This window comes from Zosterops lateralis (assembly GCF_965231275.1).
Source record: "Zosterops lateralis genome assembly, chromosome: 4".
In the NCBI taxonomy this organism is placed as follows: domain Eukaryota; kingdom Metazoa; phylum Chordata; class Aves; order Passeriformes; family Zosteropidae; genus Zosterops; species Zosterops lateralis.
Window position 1 is genome coordinate 71,352,218 of NC_139765.1, and position 19,962 is coordinate 71,372,179.

A 19,962-nucleotide genomic window follows, 5' to 3' on the forward strand; every position below is an offset into this window, starting at 1 on the left:
ATAGTTTGGGTCGGAAGGGACATTTAGAGGTCATGTAGTCCAAGCCCCCTGCAACAAGCAGGGAACATCTTCAGCTAAATTTAAGTGATGCACGATAATTTTTTTTGTTGCTGTTGTCAGCAAATCCATTATCTCGAATAATTACAGAAATGGGCACTAAAACAACCAACCTCTCAAAATGTCATGGAAGATGTCCATTTCTTACACAGTTTTCCATTAAGTTGACAGGAAATTGCAGAAATTGGTAAATTTTAAAATTTTTTAAATTAGTCATTGTCATGCATCCCAATTCTGAAGGCAACGTTTGGCTCATCACAAACAAGTAACTGAAAACATGAGAAAATCCTACGCTAAAACATGAGCCAAACAAACAAATAAAAAACCTGTGAAGATTCCTGACAGTCCTGCTGTTGAAATCTTTTGGAATCACATTTCCAGTTGACCACCCTGTGGAGGTGGAACACCGCTGAGGCCAGAAACTGTAACTATTCCCTTCCCAATGCACATTCCTGGGTGGAAAACAAGTTTTTGAAGGATTGGAGGGAAGTCCTTTCACCCCTGCCTCCTTCTCATGCCAAGGTCTCATTCCCTGCTCTGAGTTTTGTGAGCCCTAAAGGCTCCACACCAAGAAACCAAAGGTTTCAAAGGGATGGCTTGGAGTAACCCAGCTCAGCTCTATTTCCAGACCTCTAAATCCAGGCATGTTTAAATCCAGAGTGCCTCGAGTTGGGTACAATCTACCACTAATGACTAATTACCCTCTTAGTGTTTCCTCTTTGTCAAAGGAGTTTGTTTGATTTCAGGTCCTTCTGATTTAGTCAACCACCTCTTAAACTCCCCAACTTTTTATCTCTTGATTCACTCTTTGAAGAAGTCTAGTGGTCTTGAAGGATGCCACCTCCAGCTGATGCTGCCTACAGAAATAGCTCCAACCAGCACTGGAAGCCTTTGGATTTGGAAAAAAACTCCCTCAAAGCACAATCGCAGAGCCGAGAGAAGGAATTCATTAGCTCAGGGTAGAACTCAAATTATATTTTATTCATCCCTGATAGGTTTTTTCTTTCATCTCCCACAGCATCCAGGTGCCACTGCCTTGAGTCAGTGGAACTGACACACAAAAATAAAAGCAGGGAAGAAGCTCTAACCATATTCCAAAACCTGCAGTCTCCCCTTGGGCTTCAGTTCAAGTTGTCAGACATCAGTGCAGATAACAACCCAGCACATGCTGGGGACAGGAATCCAGGGCTGTTTACAAGCAGCAGGAGGTGTTATGTACCTCGTTTGCAAACCCAGTTGTTTGGGAAAACTTCCAAGGAAATGCAGCACCTATTGCTGAAGATCACTGGGCAGCAGGATTTAGCTCCAAAAAGTCGTAAAGTGAAATCAATACTGAAAAAAAACCAAAATGGAAAGTGCAGCTTTTTGTTTATCCAGAGGGAAAAGAGAGAGGAAAAAAAACCGGTGTTTGTTGTATAAAGAAATATCCTATTCTCCACTTAAATACATCAGTTTGTTACTCAAATGTAGCACCTCCCAGGATAAAATCAACTAGTTTGAGATGGAAAATGCTATTTGTCCAAAGAAACCACCCAACAATACAGAGTGTTGCTAAAGCATCACTAAAGAATGGCACCTTTGGGTCGCTGTTGGTACAAACTCCATTTCCAAATGGAACCTCCAACACTTGCTTCCCATTATCCAGGTCAATCCAGCAATCAGCCTCAATGCATACTAAGAAACTTGGACACGGTACCAAAAGTAGGTCATAATTAAGCAAGGTAGCTCATAAGAGCCTTGCAGGTTGCCTAGAAACGACATTTGCTGAAGTGTTTAACCACATCTAAAAATAATTGTCCAGACAAATCACAGACCAATGGGAGGATTGTTGGAAATAAAAAAAAAAAAAAAATCGCTGCCTCGTGCCGAGCAAGGGACGGAGCTCTTTGATCAGCCACACTCCTGTCAGGAAAGGAGAGAAAACCATCCCCAGCAAAGGCAGTACAGGGATTCATAGCACAGAGTGAGGTGTCTGCAGCAGCAGAGGCCTTGTACAACCTGCAGGACACGGTATCAATTTTGGGCTGTGCCTGGGAAGTCATCCAGAGGAATCATTGCTGAAAGCTGGATGTGGTGCACAAGAATGATCTGTAGGATAAACCCGCCTTTGTATTTACAGAGCAGCAACTGTTCCCCATCTGTGCAGTTCCCAAACCTGTCAATAACGCCAGGCAAGTGCAGAATATTGGAAAGCAAAGCACAGCTCCTGCTGGATGAAGAGCAGGATGTGCTGTTTGCTTGTCCTGGGGGAAACCCTACGGAAACTGAAGCCCTAACACATTGAAGGAATAGATGTTTTGGTTTTATTCCCTGTGGAGCAGCTTTGCCAGGCACTGACCCTCAGTGTAGCACACTGAAGTACAGTCACAGGTCCTGGAAGTGTGGACAAAATGCTTGGAAAGACCCCTGACCTGACATAAAATACCTGCAGAACTTCAGTGAGCAGCCTGTCAATCGTCTGGCATCTCACTCAAAGCACAGAAGAGCCTCCAAGGGAAGTTGCTGGGGGATAATTATAAATATAATTATAAATCCCTTGGGATTCAGGCAGTGTGAGGATTGTCACAACGATGCTGAGAGTAGCAATCCACTTCAAGCCTGTGTGGAAAGACTGAGAAGCCTGTATGTTTCCCAGGGCTCACACACATCACCTCCCCTTCCTTCCTCCCTCTGCCACTTCTCAAGAGTTTCTCCTCAAAAGAAACAATGATGGCAAACACCTTCAGCTCCCACCATTTATTTAACTTCCATCTCTGCAGCAAGGCATGGAGGTAATAAAAGCCTAATGTGGAGATTTCCACTTAGCAAAAGCCAAAGACCAAAAAGCCCCAGGGGCAATTTCCAAAAGTAACAACCTTTGGAAAGAGGAACCTTTGCTGCCTCCTACCTCCACCCACAAAGCAGGACCCGGCTGTGTCCCTTCATGCCATCCCACAGCCAAAACTCACCTTTCCACCCAGTTCTTGTAGCTGGGGATGTCCTTGGCGTAGAGGAGCTTGTTGGAGGGGGAGTCCTTGCCCAGGCGGTGCTCTGAGGTGGAGCAGGAGTCCATGAAGGTCTGGGCCACCACGGACAGGCAGGCGTCTGTGATGCTGTTCTTGTGGATGTCGAAGACAAACTGCGGGTTCTTGATCATGTTAACCCAGAAGCGCAGGGGGAGGCTGCAGGAGGGGTGGCAGAGGGGACAAAGAGGGGACACAGTCAGTGCACAGTCCACAGGCCTGGCTGTGTGACATCACTCAGAGGTGTGGGAGTTAAAGGTCATACGGATCTGAAGGTTCTGGGATAAACTTTGCTTAAGCTTTGTGTGGGAAATGGATTTGTGATGCTGTTTTACACCACAACGACACAGACTCTGAGATTCAGAAGGCTGAAAATTACTCCTTTGTTTTTGGGATGTGTCTCCCTTTTATACTATTTTACACAGACCAATCTGATTGGTGAAACAAAGACAAACCTCTTCAATCACATTGGTCAGACCAGAGGGACATCAAGAAGTCCCTCCTAGGGAAAGAAAATGAACAACAAAGTTCCAGTTATAAAAACACTTTTTCTGTTTACAGAAAATTCCCTGGGAAAAGAATTTCAGAAAACCAAAACATCTCAGGCATGGAACCAGGGCTACAGATTTGTAGAGAATTCTTAAAGTTTGCACACAAATGTGTACTATGCCAGCCTTCTATCAAACTTCTATCAGGAAAAATCAGGAAACAGTTTGGCTTCTGATTGTGATGGTGTGAATTGTAACATCTGTACTGTCTCAACCTTCTCATTAAACTGAAAATGGAATTAAATCTTTTAAAATACCTCTCAGGGATCCCTATCTCTAGGTCCGAAAAAAAGTTTGGTGACAAAAGCTACACAATTAATTCCTCCCCTACAAAGTTAGGGATGGTAGAGATGTCACCTTTTGTCCCTGTTATCCTGACAAAGCAGATTTTTGGAGCCTTAAAGTCAATACAATCTTGTTGAAGGTGCCCCTAAATTAATGGGAGTGTAATTAAGGTGATGAGAAACACTCTGACTCTCCCTGCGTTAAGTTGCAATGGAAAGTTGACCCTGTTGGTTGCTCCATCAGATGAAGACAAGCACTGAACCCACAAAAATTATTATGGTATGGGTCATAAAGCACTGGAACAGAGTGCACAGAGAAATTGTGGCTGCCCCTGGATCCCTGGAAGTGTCCAAGAACAGCTTGGACAGGGCTTGGAGCCACTTGGGATAGTGGAAGGTGTCCCTGCCCATGGCAGGGGGTGGAACTGGATGAGTTTAAGGTCCTTTCCAACCCAAACCCTTTTGTGATTCTACACATTTGTCATTGAGGGACTTGGCTTTCAACCCTCACAGCAATCCATGGGAAGGGAGGTAGGTAGAGCTCCCAGGTGAGGGGACTGGGAATGCTCATGGCACACCCTGTGTGACATGTTCTGTCACTCAGGATACCATGTTCTGTCACTCTCCACTGCTCCAACCCAACTCTGCACATGTTCCCAGTACCCTGAGCAGGAAGAGAAGTTGCTACATGACAGGGAAAGCCCCACTGCCTCAAGGAAAAAAAAAAAAAAAAAAAAAAAAAAAAAAAAAGGAACTGGGAAACAAGTATCACAGCCTTTGATATGAAAATATATCTGCCCTAACCAAGGAAATGCTATTCCAGTTTCAATCCAAAGCCCTTTCCCCCCTTTTTCTCCAAAGAGCAGCTCATTTGTATGAGATGCCCTGAGGTATCTTGCATGAGATACCTCCAGCCCTTGCCTGGAGCCTTTTTGTCAGGGCAGATGCACTGCAGTGATCACAGCCCAGGAGCTGGGATGTGTCACTGAGCACAGAGCCCAGCTCCTGTCTCTCTCTCTCTCAGGCAGACTGTTAAGCCTACCTTCACTCTCTGCATCTTTCCACTTAGCAAATTCTCCTGATATTCAGGATAAACTCCCCCAGTTCCTCCCATTTGCTCATTGTGCTCCCAACACTGTAAAAAAATCTCATCTCTGAGTGTGATAGATTTTGGGTAACAACCTTCCTTGACAGAGGGCTGACACCGTGTTTTCCTAAACCTCTGTGTGCTCTCCTGAGCCAGCAGAATCACAGAACAAATGTAAGGAAAGCTCCACATAGGGAATCCTGTCAGCCAAGTTCAGGAGATGCTGGAAAACACAGAATTATAGAGAGTTTTGGGTGAGGAAGAGACTTTAAAGATCATCCAGCTCTACACCTTTGGTGTAGGGACACCTTCCACTATCCCAGGTTGCTCCAAGCCCCATCCAACCTGAACTTGAAGAGGATGGGGCATCCACAGCTTCTCTGGACAGCCTGTCCCAGGGCCTCAGGGAAAAAATAGGTAAAAAAATGGCAATGAGACACGATGGAGTTGTGGGAATTTTGGGTGGGGATGAAGAATCATCACTGGGGGGATGAGGTTGGGAGTGCGGTTGTGGGAAAAGATGGAAGAAGGTGAGGGAGAAGGAGGGTTGGGAATGGGTGTGGAGTTGGCTTGGGAGTTTCTTGGAAAAGTACTGGAAGAAAAAATGGGACTGTTGGAATTAGGTGGGAATCTCAACCCTGAAAAGATGGGAATATGGGATTAGTTGAAAGTGTGGTTTTGAGAAATGATGGAAGAGGGTGAGGGAGAAGGTTGGGAATGGGCATGGAGTTGGGTTGGGAAGAAGGTTGGGAGATTCTTGGAAAGGCACTGGGGAAAAAAAGTGGGATTGTTTGTGTTAGGTGGGAATCTAAGCCCTGAAAAGATGGGAATGAGGGATTGAGTGGGAATCTAAACCCTGAAAAAATGGGAATAAAGGGCTAAATGTTGACAGTGGAGTTGTGGGAAAAGATGGAAGAGGGTGAGGGAGAAAGCTGGGAATGGGTGTGGGGCTGGGAGTTTCTGGGAATGGCACTGGGGAAAAAAAATGGGAATGTGGGATTAGGTGGGAATATAAACTCTGAAAAAATGGCAATGTGGGATTGGGTGTTGGGAGCGCTGTTGTGGAAAAAGAACCTTGGGAAGAAGGTTGGGAGATTCTTGGAGAGGCACTGGGAAGCAGTGAACCTTGCAGAAGTCCTTGTGCAGGTGTTTGGGTGACAGACACAGCCAGGGTGAGGAGCAGAGTGTGTGTTTGTGTGCCTGGCTGTGGGGAGGGGACAGGGGATGATGTCCCTGGCTGGTCATAATGAAGCCCCGTGATGTGACTTTGAGTTAATTTGATCTGATTGAACAGATTTCTTCACACTGCCCCTTTTTCCCCACAAACACACACACACACACTCTGCCTTCCTCCATCCCTCCCCCCTTAAATAAACCTCCTGCTCATTTAGGCTGAGTGGCTGCAATCAGCCTTAGATTAGTGCCGCAGATAATGTTAATAATATGCTAATGTTTCATTAGTTGAAAGCCTCTTTGGTGCATGGGGTTTCTTTTTTTATGTCACCGGCGCTGTGACGATCTGCCAACAGCATGGCTGGGAAAAGGGAAAAGAAAAAAAAAATAATAAAAAAATGCATGAGCTGGGAGCCCCATGGCTCTCCTCTGCTGCTCCTTTTATAGTCCCTGTGTTTGCACAGGGGAAGGGGAGGGAACCATTCCCCAGGGAGCTCTTCCCAACTCGGCAGAGAGGAGGTTTTACTCCCCTGGTCCTGGCTTTTCCTGCTGTGCCATTGGAGGGATGAGGAGGAGCTGGCAGCTGGAGCAAGGGGCTGATGTCACTCTTTGTCACTGATATCACCCTTTGCCACTGATGTCACCCTTTGCCACTGATGTCACCCTTTGAGAAGACTCACATCCATCTCTAGACCCTTTAAATGCTTTGCACCATTGGAGATGCTCTCCTGGCCTCCAGCTGCCACCCAGGAGGGTACAAGTGTCCCGTGGGTGCTCCACATCCTCTGAGGATGTCATGGATACCTTAAAATTCTCAGCTGGCATGAGATACCTCTGTGAGGGCAAACCAATGGAGCTGGGAATTAAAACACCCAGTGCAGGTGAAGCCAGTAGAGTTGAATCCTCTCCCATGCCTCCCTAGATATTCCTGTGTGATCCTGGGCACTGCAGCAATTAAAAGCTTCATTTTTCCTCATCAAATCCCTCACAAATCCTGTCATTTCCATGCAACACAGGGCAAAGTGGGAGCAGTTCGGAAAAATTTTTTCTGTCCCTGACAAAATCCTTTAGATTTTGGGATCTTCTGACTTCTCCATTGACTTGGCAAGACCAAGCCTCATCTTTTGAGCCCCACACTGGAGTCCTCAGTTCCCCCAGCAACCAGATCCCTCAAACACACTTCCCTCCACTCTCCTTCCAGCCCAGGGGCTGGTGCTGGGCTGGTGCTGGGCTGTTTTCCCTCCCTCACTCACCAGTTGCTCTTCCAGGTGTGCCGCACATGGGGGTCATGGATGTTGTGCTTGTCCGCCTGCTCGTCCAGGAAATCAAACATGTACTTGATGGCCAGGGGGAGGGCACTGCCACGGTGGGCAGTGCTGAAGATGGTCTCAAAGAGGTCATCCACGAATTTCTGGAGGGTGCCCTGGTGGGAGGAGGAAGGAGGGAAGGAGAGAAGAACATGAGGTGACAAGGTGGGTAGAGGATGCTGAATTTTGGTACCCCATTGAAAACAGGGCACGTCTGTGGATCAGACCAAGGTGTGATTGAAAAGTGGAGGCCATCTAATATCCACCTTTTATCCATGTTAAATATGGCATGACCTGGGAAATTTCAATACAAGTGTCTCTAAGCAGGAATGTTTATCATCACAAGAACCATTGCACCTCATCTCCACACAGATTTCCTCTCTCTGCATCCCATCCTCAATGCTTTAGTGTATCCATGAGACAAAACCCAGCCATTTTCCAGGCTGGCTTTCACCCAGGGCCACCTTTTCAGCTGGGAAGAGAAGTCAGCTGGCTGCAGAGCACAGCACGAGGTGTCATGGAGACAAAAAGGACAAGAGAACGTACAGAGGTGAGGGGTTAATGTGTGACCAGTGTCCTAAATAACACAAACTTCATTCCCAAGAGGAATCCTCATCTTTTATTCCTCACTGGCAGGAGAATCACAGATCCAGGGTTTGGAGAGTCAACCTCGTGAGGACTTTTAGTAGGAAGGAGAGGAGCTGGGATATCTGAGGGTGATCAGGCTTGGAGAAGGGGACAGCTGAGGAGTTCTAGGCTCTAGGTTTGGGGTGGAACCAGGCAGGGCACGTTTTCTCTGTCACCACAGCTTCACGGACATTTGTGTGTGGACAACACAGCTGCTAAAATAACCAAAAATCAATTGAATCTGCAACAAACATCCCCTGATATGAAAAATTTCCTTCCCTTCAAGACAAAACTCTGCCCTTTCTCCAAACACCTGGGGGAGAAACGTCTCCTTTCTAGAAACAAAGCCCTGGGTTCCACCAGAGTGGCTCAAGTTTACCCAGAGCTAACAAACACTTAATTGGAAAGCTGCTGTCTCTGGCTGATTCACTACTTGATTTATTCTTCAGGAAACAAGCAAGAGGCACCTTTTGCTTGTGTGAGCTCCTGTGGGGTGAACAAAGCCCTGCAGCACATGTCTGACTCAGAAAGGGCTCCAGAGGGGAAATCCTCCTGCTCTGACATGGAAGAGCTGCCCTCAGGTTCAGTTCCTGGAGGGAATTAGTTCTCTACATGCTCACCCTCACAAAAAACCTCTGAGGGTTGTAGGGAAGAGGCTCTAAGGTATCAGAGGTCAGGGATTTACCAGAATAAAAATCATTGTCGGTTTAACAAAGTATTCCTGGGGATTGTATTACAGCAACTGCTCTCTCTCTCTCTTTCCCTCCCTCAAACAGTCACAATGAGCAAAGAAAATTGTTCAGCCCAAGAGGGGAAACAATAAAACCCCAACCTCCCTACTCTTTCTGTTCCTGTGCAGGTTTTGCAGCTGCTTTCCTGTCATCTCCACAAAAATAAAATACAAAAACCAAAAAAAACCTCAACAACAAAGCAACAAAGAAACCAACCCAAGTGTTGAGTTTGTGACCCAGAACAGAAAGCAAAAGCAGTTCAGTGGTGGGGTAGGGGCCATATCCCCAGACAACATAAATCAGCACCAGTCCAATGCTTGCTGGTCTACACCAGCTGGGGCCTGAGCCCTGGGGAGCAACACTTTCCTTTTTCAACATTTTACACACGTTGTGTGATCCATAAAAGCCTCCTGATGCCAGGGAATGGGGCATGGACCAGGGGCTAAAGAGAAAGCCACCTTTCCTCCAAATCCCTCTGCAGCTCAGGCAGCCTGAGTGAGGCTGCAGGGAGAGCAAACAGAGACAAAACCAGCCGAGGAATAAATGAGCAGGTAAATCTGGAAAGTAGGACTTGAACCAGTGACAAAAATGGGCAAACTCAGACAGCATTGGCATGAACACATAGAATTGTGTTTGTGCCTATTAATACCCTGAGAAAAAATGAAAAAAGGTCCAAGTTATGGATGTGTTTGGAGACTCAGGTCAGGATGTCCCTGCTCTGCCCCCGCTTGATTTAATCTGTATTTTCTCTCTGTGCATGCCTTGTTTCCATGTCTCACTGTAAGGTCAATGTAACCCTCTCCAAATCATCAGCACAAGAGTGTTTGCTGGGGAAATGTGGAGAAGGATTTGTACCATAAAACTCAGGATTTTTTTGGTATAGGAGCAGTTTCAAACTCTGAGGCCTGACACATCTTTGGAACCTGCTCTGAGCACTGCCCTGGCTCTTCACTTGTGCAATTTTGGTACAAATTACAAACCAGTATAATGGACAACTGCAGCACCTCCCGCTCTGCTTTTCCCACCAATCTCATGGCCCTGGATTGCTACTCCTCATTGCTTTTCCATTGTCTCTTAATTGACTCTGCTTTCAAAGTCCAAGCTCCTTTCCTACATGCTTGAAATTCTCCTCTCGCTCTATTTTTCCTTCTGTTCTCTTTTTACCCAACTTTCTCATCCTTTGAGTGGCCTCTCACTTCTTGCTGGTGAGAAATTCCACCACACCTCCCAAACCCCCTGTCCCCCTGCTCTCCACCACGTACCTTGGTGGCCAACAACCTGGTCAGGTAGATCTCAGAAACCATCTTGCTGCCTCTGTCACCCTCTTTTTGGTCTCCGTGCTCGTGGTTCTTGACCAGGTGCCACATCTTGACGCCGCTCTCCAGGTCGGGCGTGATCATGGGCGTGCGCGAGCGGAGGCTGTCGGGGCTGCCCGTGTAGCGGATCATGTTTTCTGCAGAGACACAGATTCCAATGGTCCTCACGTGCCCCAGAAGCTCTCAGGATTGGGATTTTTCAGGGATTGTGCTGGTGGAGCGCCACCAAATGTGTTTTTCAAAGCATTGTCTGCGTGATTGGCTCAGCAAAGAAGAGGTCACCAAGCCGGGTGTGATGTCAATGGCTACACTATGAAATTAAATATGGTTCAAAAACTGTGTCTCTGTAGGACACCAAAGAAAGACTTCAAATGTTTCAGGAGGCAAAGAAAATAGAAAAAAGATTTTTATTGTCGAATTCTTACTACCTTTTGTAAGATGTTCCCATACAGACTTAACATGGTTGGTGAATAGGAACGACACCTCTCTAATCCCACTGGTTAAATTGGAGAAACAGCAAAACACCACTTTTTCGTTGTTTTGAGAAACGAGAGTTGTTTGCCAAGATTGTTTTGAGAGAAAGCTTTCTTGAGAAATTTTTCCTTGGGAAAAAGTCAGCAGCTGGTAGCAGGCTGAAATCTCTCAGACCCAGAAACATCAGGCCCACAACACTTGATTTCCAGTTGTCCATAATTTTTTGCCTCTTATCATGTTCCCTGGCAAGTGGCACTGTCAGTGTCAGACACTTCCCAGGGCTGGTTCAGGGGGTAGCACCAGCTCCTTTTGGTAACCAGTTCTTTATGTGACTGATTTTCCTATATTTTTATCCATGGCATGCCATGTTGCTTGACATAAAAATATTGATGTCTCTAATGGGATCTCTTATTTAGCTCCTCATCCCCAGATTTAGAAGGAGCTGCCTCCCCTCCTTCCTTTGGCATCAAAGCAAACAAACAATTCTTGCCCAGCCCTACTCCTCACTCCCTGCTCCAAAATCTTGTTTTGACAGAAATCAGCCAGAACCCCAGGTGGACACCCACAGATTTCCTCTCCAAGATTTTCTTTTAACCTCCAGATTTTACCTCTCTTTGCCTCTGAGTGATGGCACAAGGCATTCCCCTCTCCCTGACCTTCCAGCAATGTTGCCTTTTCCAACCATAATTATCAGAAGTGTTGCACCTTTCTGTAGCAAGATCTGAATCAGCCTCATTAATGCATTACCAATCTCTACATATTAATTATCAGATGGAATATCCTTTTTCTCTCTGGATGCTGTTTTCTTAATTGCAATTAACAATCACTTTTTGACCCACCACATCTTCTCCTCCCCCTGCCTCCTTCCCTATTCCCTCCTCCTGAAAAAAAAATCAAATGGCAAAAGAATTAAAGAAATCCAACAGAAATTAACCCCCCTCAAGTCTTCCTTTCCAAAGGTCACTGTGTCTTTCAGTAATTGCAACAACATGGCAAAGAGGATGAATATTAATAAGGCCTCATGGATCATTTATGTCCTTGGAGAAAGTGGAAGGGGGCACCTCTGGACATGGAGTAACTGCACTTTCCCTTAAGATAAAGGGAGTGAGAAGGATCGCAGATGTTTTCACAAATTAAAAATATGAATAAAGGATATGACAGACAGTTGGAGGGGGGTTTGCAGCGCTCTGGTTGTGCTTTAGGGATGTTTTGTTTCACTGTCCAGCATCACCTGAATGAGACACGGACTGGATACAGCTCCAGTGCAGGGGAGGAAGGTGTGGGAGGGGGTGGGGGACACTCAGGAGGTCCCACCTGGTGTCCCCCTCACAGCTGTGTCACTCTCAGCTGCCTCATGGGGACAGTGGGAGCAACAGGCCACTGCTTTGAGATCTGCTGATAAAGACCTCAAACTCTAAGGGTGACATTTGGTGATCTAAGAGGGAAGCAGATAATTATACATATTCCTCCTTTCATTAATGAGCGAGGAGAACTTCCCAAGAGCAACCCACCCACCTGGATCACCAACTTGAACAAGACACCAGAGTTTTTTGATGGCCAAATCCTCCCCTCCTGCCTCATTTCACCAACTAATCATCTGCCCATCAGTCTCCCTGTTGGTCTCCAGAGTCTGGTGACCACAGTGACATTTGGGATCTCCTCCCAGTGCTCTCCCAGTCCATCCCAGCACACAAACCCTTACCATACTTGCTGGCTGACGTCCGGGACACCGTGGAGTTGTTGACAGCATTGTAGGCTGTGACTTGCTTGGACACCAAAGCTACCACAGATCCATCTGGGACCTGCAGGAAAAAAAAAAGGACTTGGTCAATAAACTTTTAAGAAGTGGCTGAGGACCATGCCCAGGGCAGCATGAGCTGCAAATCAGTGTCTCTGTAGGCAGGGCACAGTTTGGCCTCAATTATTTTTCTCGTTGAGTTGGTCTAGTAATAAAAAGGGACAAAATCTGCTGTTACACAGCCAGAACCCTGCACTTGGACAAAGGGACAACTGGTGACAAACAGACTCTGCTCCATTCAGGCCCTGGTTCAAAGCCCAGTGACGACAATGTGAGTCACTGAGTCACTTAGGTTGGAAAAGGCCTTTAAGGTCATGGAGTTCAACCATTAACTCAGCACCACCGTGTTCACCACTAAGCCACATCCCCGGGGGCCACATCCAGAGGCCTTTTAAACACTTCCAGAGGTGTTTTTTGCATTAACCTCAGTAAATCTGACAATAGGTTCATCCCAGGGAAGCTCTTTGGCTGAGCAGGAGCATGAGAATAATAAAATCATCTGAGCTACTTCAAACAGGCCTGGCTGTCCCATTAGGATGATAAAACTGATGTGAAATGTTCCAATCCTTCCTCCTGGATTGCAGGTGACAGCTGGGTGCCTGGTTCAAAAATCCCTGTCTACGTTTTCCACTGTGATCCTGTCAAATCTCTCACCCTTCTCTGTGACAAATGCACTGCTGGACTGAAAGGACTGCCACAACTCCTTTCTCTTTGTGGTGTCAGAGGGTCTCAGACGTGGAAAAGCAGCAGGTTTGGAGTGGCTGATGTCCACGTTGTCACAGGACAACATTTTGAGGGACCCACAGGAGTTTTTTAAAGGAGCCAGACTTTCCATTTCTACCACAAGGCCGATCATGTGGGTCCCATATCAGAAATGTTAACAAGCCCCTGGCTCAAAAGAGCCATATCAGGAACATCTGTGATAAATAAGACATCATAAAGAGGAGATGGGTTAAAAAAAAAAAAAAAAAAAAATCCCTTCTAACGACATCTAACTCTTGTCTGTGTAATAATAATAATAATAATTAGCACCTGCATGGAGTTTTTCATCTTCAAAGCACTGCAGAGGCTAATTAAATAGCCCCTCAGCTATCAGGGAAGGCAATTATTGGCTCTTTGTAGTTTTAGCCCCACACCACAGACGGGGAAACTGAGGCAAAGGCAATCTCAGTGTCTGTCCCAGCATGCTCCATGTCAGCCTTCAGGACAGCCAGGAAAATTATAATTCCTGAGGACCTGGCCCAGCTCATCATACAGCTGGGAGCTCGTTGCCTGAAGCAAAGAAAACATGGAAAAAAAAAGCACAGTGAGGGAAGAAAATTATGCCTGGATTGTTGATGAAATAAAGCAGGGAATGTCCTTGCTCTGTCAGGGGGAAAAAAAAATCAAAGTCAGCCAGCAACGCTTCAGTCAATCTGAAGTAAAAGTTTTGTTTCCTTTTCAAATTATTACTTGCTGCCTCCTCAGCTCAGCTCTTAAGTGACAAGAGAAAATAATCTTGTTATGAAACAGAGATTACTGAGGTGTGATGGAGGAAATGACAAAATCATCAGCATCGGATTAAACTTAATAAGGTCTTTTTGTTGGTGTTCTTTTTCAAGGGAGAAAACTGACCAAAACTCCACTTTTTTCATTAAATCTGCTGCTTGTGTAAGACATTTTCAGACATCTCTAACCCTCTCTTATGGATTTTCAGGTCATGAAGGGATGAAGGGAAGCAGAGCAGGTCACCTGGACCAGGTTAAGGATCAAAAAGAAAAGTTCCTTGTAATAACAACTCCACTGCTCCATGGCCTCCAGCCATGTTGTTTTCCACCTTCTTTTTTCCAGTCACCAAGTCTCCCTCTTTCCATTTTTCTCTCTTTCATTCTTCTGAATTCTGGTTGCATTAAAAGGCCATGGATAAACTGGAAAAAGGGGCAGGGACGGTCTTGGATTTGTTTGTCTACATGAGAAATGTCAGCTTGTGTTGTCCTCATCTCCTCTTCACCACCTCCACTCACCAGGGGTATCCTTGGAGAGGGAAAGAAGATGTTTTTTCCTACCCTTGGCTTCCTCTCTGGAATTGTTCAGGATAATTGGGATGAGCACAGGAGGGATGTGCTCAGCATGGGGGTTCTGCCCAGTTATTGCCCACTCAAACATTCTTTACCTCTGCATCTCAGAACAGTAAAAATCACAGAATATTAACACTGAAAAAGGCCTTTAAGATCATCAAGCCCAACTATTCATCCAGCACTGCCAAAGCCACCACTATGTCCCCAAGTGCCACATCTGCAAATTTTTGAACACTTCCCTGGGCAAGAGAAGAACATTTTGCTTTTTATTCTGTCATAAAGAAGATCCAACTCCCACCCAGCCCTCTCCCACAGGTACCTGGTAGTGTGCCAGAGTGTTGAGCCTCTTCCAGTCGTTCTCTATCTTGGTGGTGATGTCCTCATCCTGCAGGATCATCCTCGCCCCGCTCGCCTGCCGCCACTCTGCGAGGGGAACAGGCACAAGTGAGACAGTGATGCCTTTTTTTTGTTGTCACCAAAGGTGTTGCCTTTTCCCCAACCTGGAAACGACACTTGAGGTAATTTCAATAATTAGGAGGTGATAGAAAAGCTGATAAAAAGTGATAAAGGATTTTTATTTCAAGGCCTTCGGGGGAAGTTATGGAAAGATGTTCACAAAAGTCCACCCCTACCAGGAGAGAGGGCATTTTTATAGGTTTTAGGAAATTAGCACAATTGATAAAAAGCACTAATTAGGAGGGCAAGTAGTCATGTAATTCCTTCCATCTCCTTCAGGTCAAACCCCTTTTCTGGAGTGTCTCCTCAGCACTAATTGTATTTTTTCCATGAGAATGTATCTCCAAGAGTTCTTCTCAACCTTGGATCCCAGGAAGAACCAAGACAGCATTGGGGCCCTGCTCCTCCTGGGGCTGGGGGCTCTGGAATTTGTTTTGTCTTTCTCCCTAGGGAAAGGCCATGAAAAATTACTGGGAAAACCAGCCATTAATACAACAGGCTACAGAGCTACAAATATATGTTCAAAGAATAAAAGGAAATTAGGAAAAAAAGCAAAACCAAATGGCATCACAGGGACAGAGCCCTGGCATTCCCCATGCCCAGAATCCATGTGGGCACATCTTTATCACCTCTACACCCTGATTATTCACAGTGTTTAGCTTTCAATTTACCCCCAGCTCTGCTCATTCTCCAGCCCAGCTCTTCCCAACACCAGCCTGTCCTTGCCTGTGTTTGTCACCCCCATGTGACAGGAGCAAATGCCACTTGTTCCAGGGAGGGGAATCCTGGTCCTTTTCCTTTGGCAGCACAGACAGTGCTGAGATCTCTGTCCCTGCCAGGTCCCAGCCCAGAGAGGGCTCCCCTGGGCACAGCAGTGTCTCAACCTGGGCTCAGCTCAGGCCCATTGGTGCTCCTAAAATGCTTCTTGCATCTCAAATCCACAGACGGGCACCAGGAAGCCCTTAGGTACATAGCAATGCCCACAGATTTCTGCTTTTTATATATTTTCATATGTTGGTAACTCTGGAGATTACTATTCCATACTTACACAGTTCTTAGGATTTTTTCTGCTCTTTCTCTTAGATTTTTTAGAATAATAAGCTAAGCTTCTAACATATTCCTGAAATACTGTTTAGTCCCATTTTCAAGAAGAGAACCTACAAGAGGAACATTTTGTTTTCCAGTCAGAATCTCAGAAGACACAACAAGAAATGGAGCAAAGGAGCCCAGGGTCAATTCCAATGGGGCAGTACCTAGGGAAAAAATACCTAAACAGCTGCTCTTCTAATTGGCCAATATTTGTTAGCTATGATAATTTGTTAAATTTATAAATTTGTAGAAAGGCAATACTGGGTGTACCTATGACCACTGGGACACCTGGAAGCTTCCAAAAAAAAAAAAAAAGTTTTTTTAAAAAATTTTTATTTTACTATTACTATTTTATTGCTTTTTATTTTTCTGTTTTAACACTGGTGCAAGAGTTTTTCTCTTTTGATATTCGGTAACAATAGCAGAGGCACAATGGTGGGGCAAAGCCAGGGAAAGATCCAACCTCTGCTCCATGGAGGATGTAAATTTTACCAGCTTTCAGCACCTGCCTGTGGGCAGAAGGGCTCCTGCTTCTGCCACTTCTCCAGCCTCCACCCTGGAATGATGAATTCCTGCAGCACTGGAGCAGCCCCTCACTTCTCAGGGTGCCATTTTTTTTTTGTTTAAACCTTGAAGAACACTCCATAAAATGACAGAATCAATAAAGCTAAAAAATACTTCTAAGATTGTGGAGTCCTGAGGAGGGAAAGCCACAGCTTTGCCCACAGAGGACACACAGACTCGCCTAAAGCAAGGAAAACATAAACATGACCAAAGAAAGGAGAAAAATTCTCTGTCAGGGAAAGCTGTGCCTTCATCACAGGCAACCTGGACCATTCAAAGCTCTCCTCTTGGTTGTCACATTTCAGTCACAGTGACCCGACCAAATAGAGCTTAGCCAGAGCCACAGCAAGAACTCCATTCATTGGCAGGAGTTAATTAAAATGAACTCTTGGATATGGAGACATCACCTGCCACCCTTGCTTGTTTTTCCTAATATAAAAAGTGCAAGGACCGTTGCAAATTTCTTTTGGTTTCAGCACTTTTCTTATCACATAATTAAAATGCAATGGGGAAAGCTGCACTTGCCTTTATTATTCATTTAAATTAGCAGGGAGAGGTCAGCAACTGTGTTTATTGCTGGGTGTTACTTTGGCTAGAGACACTCAGGGTGAGCAAAAGGTTGTGTTGGCTGAGCAGTGATCCTGAACTGCCCTTCAGCTCCTCAGATCCTCACCTACATCACCCTGGGGGAGTCTGAGGATGATGCTCTCTGCTCATCCCCACCTGGGCCAGGTTCCTGCTATCTAAAAAGTCCCAGATGCTGCTTAGAAGAGAAAAAAAAAATACTGGAGTTTGGGCTGGGATGGGAAATGGTGCTCTATAAAGTGCCCCACTCAAGACAAAGGCAATTCTGCTGTCACAGAGTGTTCCTTGTGTGCCTTCCTCACGGGGTCATGGCGACAGTGTCACTTTGACCTCCCTTCTTCATGGCTCTGCCATGTTCCTGTGGTCCTTTTCACTCCTGCCTCACCTTTGGAGGGACACACACTCATGTTTTAGGAGGGATGCAAAAAGTTCTTGGTGTTGCACTGGGCTCTGATTTGGGGGTGAGGACAGCTTTCCTCATTTTGGGCTTTATTTGTGCTCCAGAGCTGGGCAAGGTCCTCAGAGGAGATTTCCCTCTGATCATGGGGCATCCTGAGATGTTCCCTCAAGGGCTTTGTGCAGAAACTGAGGGGATTCCTGAGATGTTTCCTTGCCCTTCCTGCAAGGAGAGGCCGTGTGAGGAAGAGTCAGGGCCAGTCTGACTGCTCAAAACAAGGAGGAAAACCTTCAGGGCAAGGCTTAGAGTTTCCAGTTTCAGTTTTGCAGCCTGATCTCCCTGCCCAAACACAGATCACTTCACCCCTGACACTTCACTGAGCACCTGAGTGATGACAAAGGACCCCCAGTTGTCCTCAGCTCTTCCTGGTCTCACTCCAAGAGCTCAGGGGGTCACAAGCAGATCTTCAAGGAAATGCCAAGGGAATGAGAAGGGAAAAGGTGACCCTGCCCTGCATCTCCACAATATTAAGTTGTCCTGGGTTGCAGTGTAGGATGTGCACAAAGTATTTATTCTATCACCATCTTCATGAGCTGTTGGAACCAGGTGGGGCAGTGTTTTCCCAGGCCCCTCCTTTGGGCTCTTCTGCTCATGGCCCATCAATGCCTTGCCCAGGACTCACAGGTAACTCCCTCCAGGAGTTATCTCTGTTTAATGGGCCATCAAGGACCCACTGCACAACTCATCATCCCACTGGGAGATGGTCCACCCAGGGGGAGGAGCCAAGCATTCCCACCTGGAGAGAATCTGGGATTTGGGACAGTACAAGCAGCCCTTACCCAGTGGATTCCCAGAGGAGCAGAGCTACCAGACCTTTCTACAGGATCACTGCTTCAGGAAGAGCCCCTCACCTGGACTGCTTCCACCACCCTGCTCAGGTTGTGTTCTGACTCTGTTACTGGTCTTTTGTATTATTGCATTTATTTTATTTTATTTTTACCTTTTTACCTTTTTTCTTATTAAACTGTATTTCTGACTTGGAGCCTCTCACTAGTTTTGCTTTCAAACCACGACATAAGTGAACCCTGTCAGCTCTGTCCTCACTCACAGCGCCCTGTCCCCTCTCTGCTGGGATCTGAGCACTCCCCTGAGCTGGCACAAAAAGGACAGACACACTCCAATCCAATTTGTTACACTTCCACCTTCCAGAGAGAGGGAGGAGAGGGGGGAGGGAGGTAAAAATCCCATTAACTTTATCAGGCCTTCCAATCAGGAGCAGTGGTAAATGCAAACTCAGGAGACAGCTGCTGTGAAGCCTTTATATTTCATTCAGCAGATAGTGTATCTTTTTATTGCACGCAGGAATTACTTCTTCTTTGCCTTTTTTTCCCCTCTCTCTCTCTTTTTTTTTTTTTTTTTTTTTTTTTTTTTTTTTTTTTTTTTTTTTTTTAAAGAAACAACCTTTCTGTTCAACTTGACTGGGAAAAAGGAAATTCCAGGGCCCTTTGACAATGAGGTGCTTGTTTGAGCTGCAGCAATGTCTGGCTAAGGGGTGACGCTGTGGGGAGAGGGAAGATGGGGAGATGTCACCCTGCACCTCAAATCCTACAGAAAATGTTACACCTCCCTCTTGCCTTCCCTCTGATCCAGGTCTAGGAAGAGAGGAGAAACTCAGCTCTGTTTCTGGGCTGGAGAAAGGCCCATGGCTGGGAATAAAATTTTATCTCAGAACACGGAGCTGAAATAGCAAGAGAAATAATTCATCCTGTATGGAGTGAATCATCAAATCAGAAATGTTTTGGGTTGGAAGGATCCAGTGCCATCCCTGCCATGGCCAGGGACAATTTCCACTATCCCAGGTGCTCCAAGCCCTGATGTCCAGCCTGGCCTTGGCACTTCCAGGGATCCAGGGGCAGCCACAGCTTCTCTGGGAATCTGAATCAGGGCCTCATCATCTTCAGAGTAAAGAATTATTTCTTAAAATCTATTCTAAAACTCCCCTTCTTTTAATCTAAAACCATTTCCCCTTGTCCTGACATTCCAGGCCCTTGCCTAAAGTCCCTCTCCAGCTCTCCTGGAGCCCCTTTAGGCACTGGAAGGGGCTCCAAAGCCTCCCTGGAGTCTCCTCCTCTCCAGGCTGGGCACCCCCAGCTCTCCCCAGCTGTCTTCAGGAGAGGTAAATACAAACTGTCTGTCTTACCCTATATATAATAAAGTCAGACTCAGTTTAAATGTTTAAATGTTTCAATGAGCCCCACATCCCAGCACTGCAGGGCTGGGGAGGAGGTGAAGTCTCACCTGACACAGCCCACAATGAACCTGAGGCAGCATCACTGAGAGCAAACCAAGCCACCACCTCACCCCTCCCTTCCAAAAAAGCATCCAAAACCCAGGGGAGAACAAACACCTC

The 19,962-nt window shown here is 46.1% G+C and overlaps 1 protein-coding gene across 1 annotated transcript in view; it reads right to left on the reverse strand.

The window, feature by feature from the left end:
- Positions 1-19,962, reverse strand: part of PLXNA4 (plexin A4) — a 421,348-nt gene that overhangs the window by 9,827 nt on the left and 391,559 nt on the right. The window contains exons 25-29 of the mRNA XM_083858928.1: positions 14,781-14,884; positions 12,309-12,408; positions 10,079-10,269; positions 7,405-7,574; positions 3,006-3,218 (exon numbers count right to left, since the gene is read on the reverse strand). Coding sequence (XP_083715054.1) covers positions 3,006-3,218; positions 7,405-7,574; positions 10,079-10,269; positions 12,309-12,408; positions 14,781-14,884 — 778 coding nt within the window. The remainder of the gene's footprint in view (positions 1-3,005; positions 3,219-7,404; positions 7,575-10,078; positions 10,270-12,308; positions 12,409-14,780; positions 14,885-19,962) is intronic.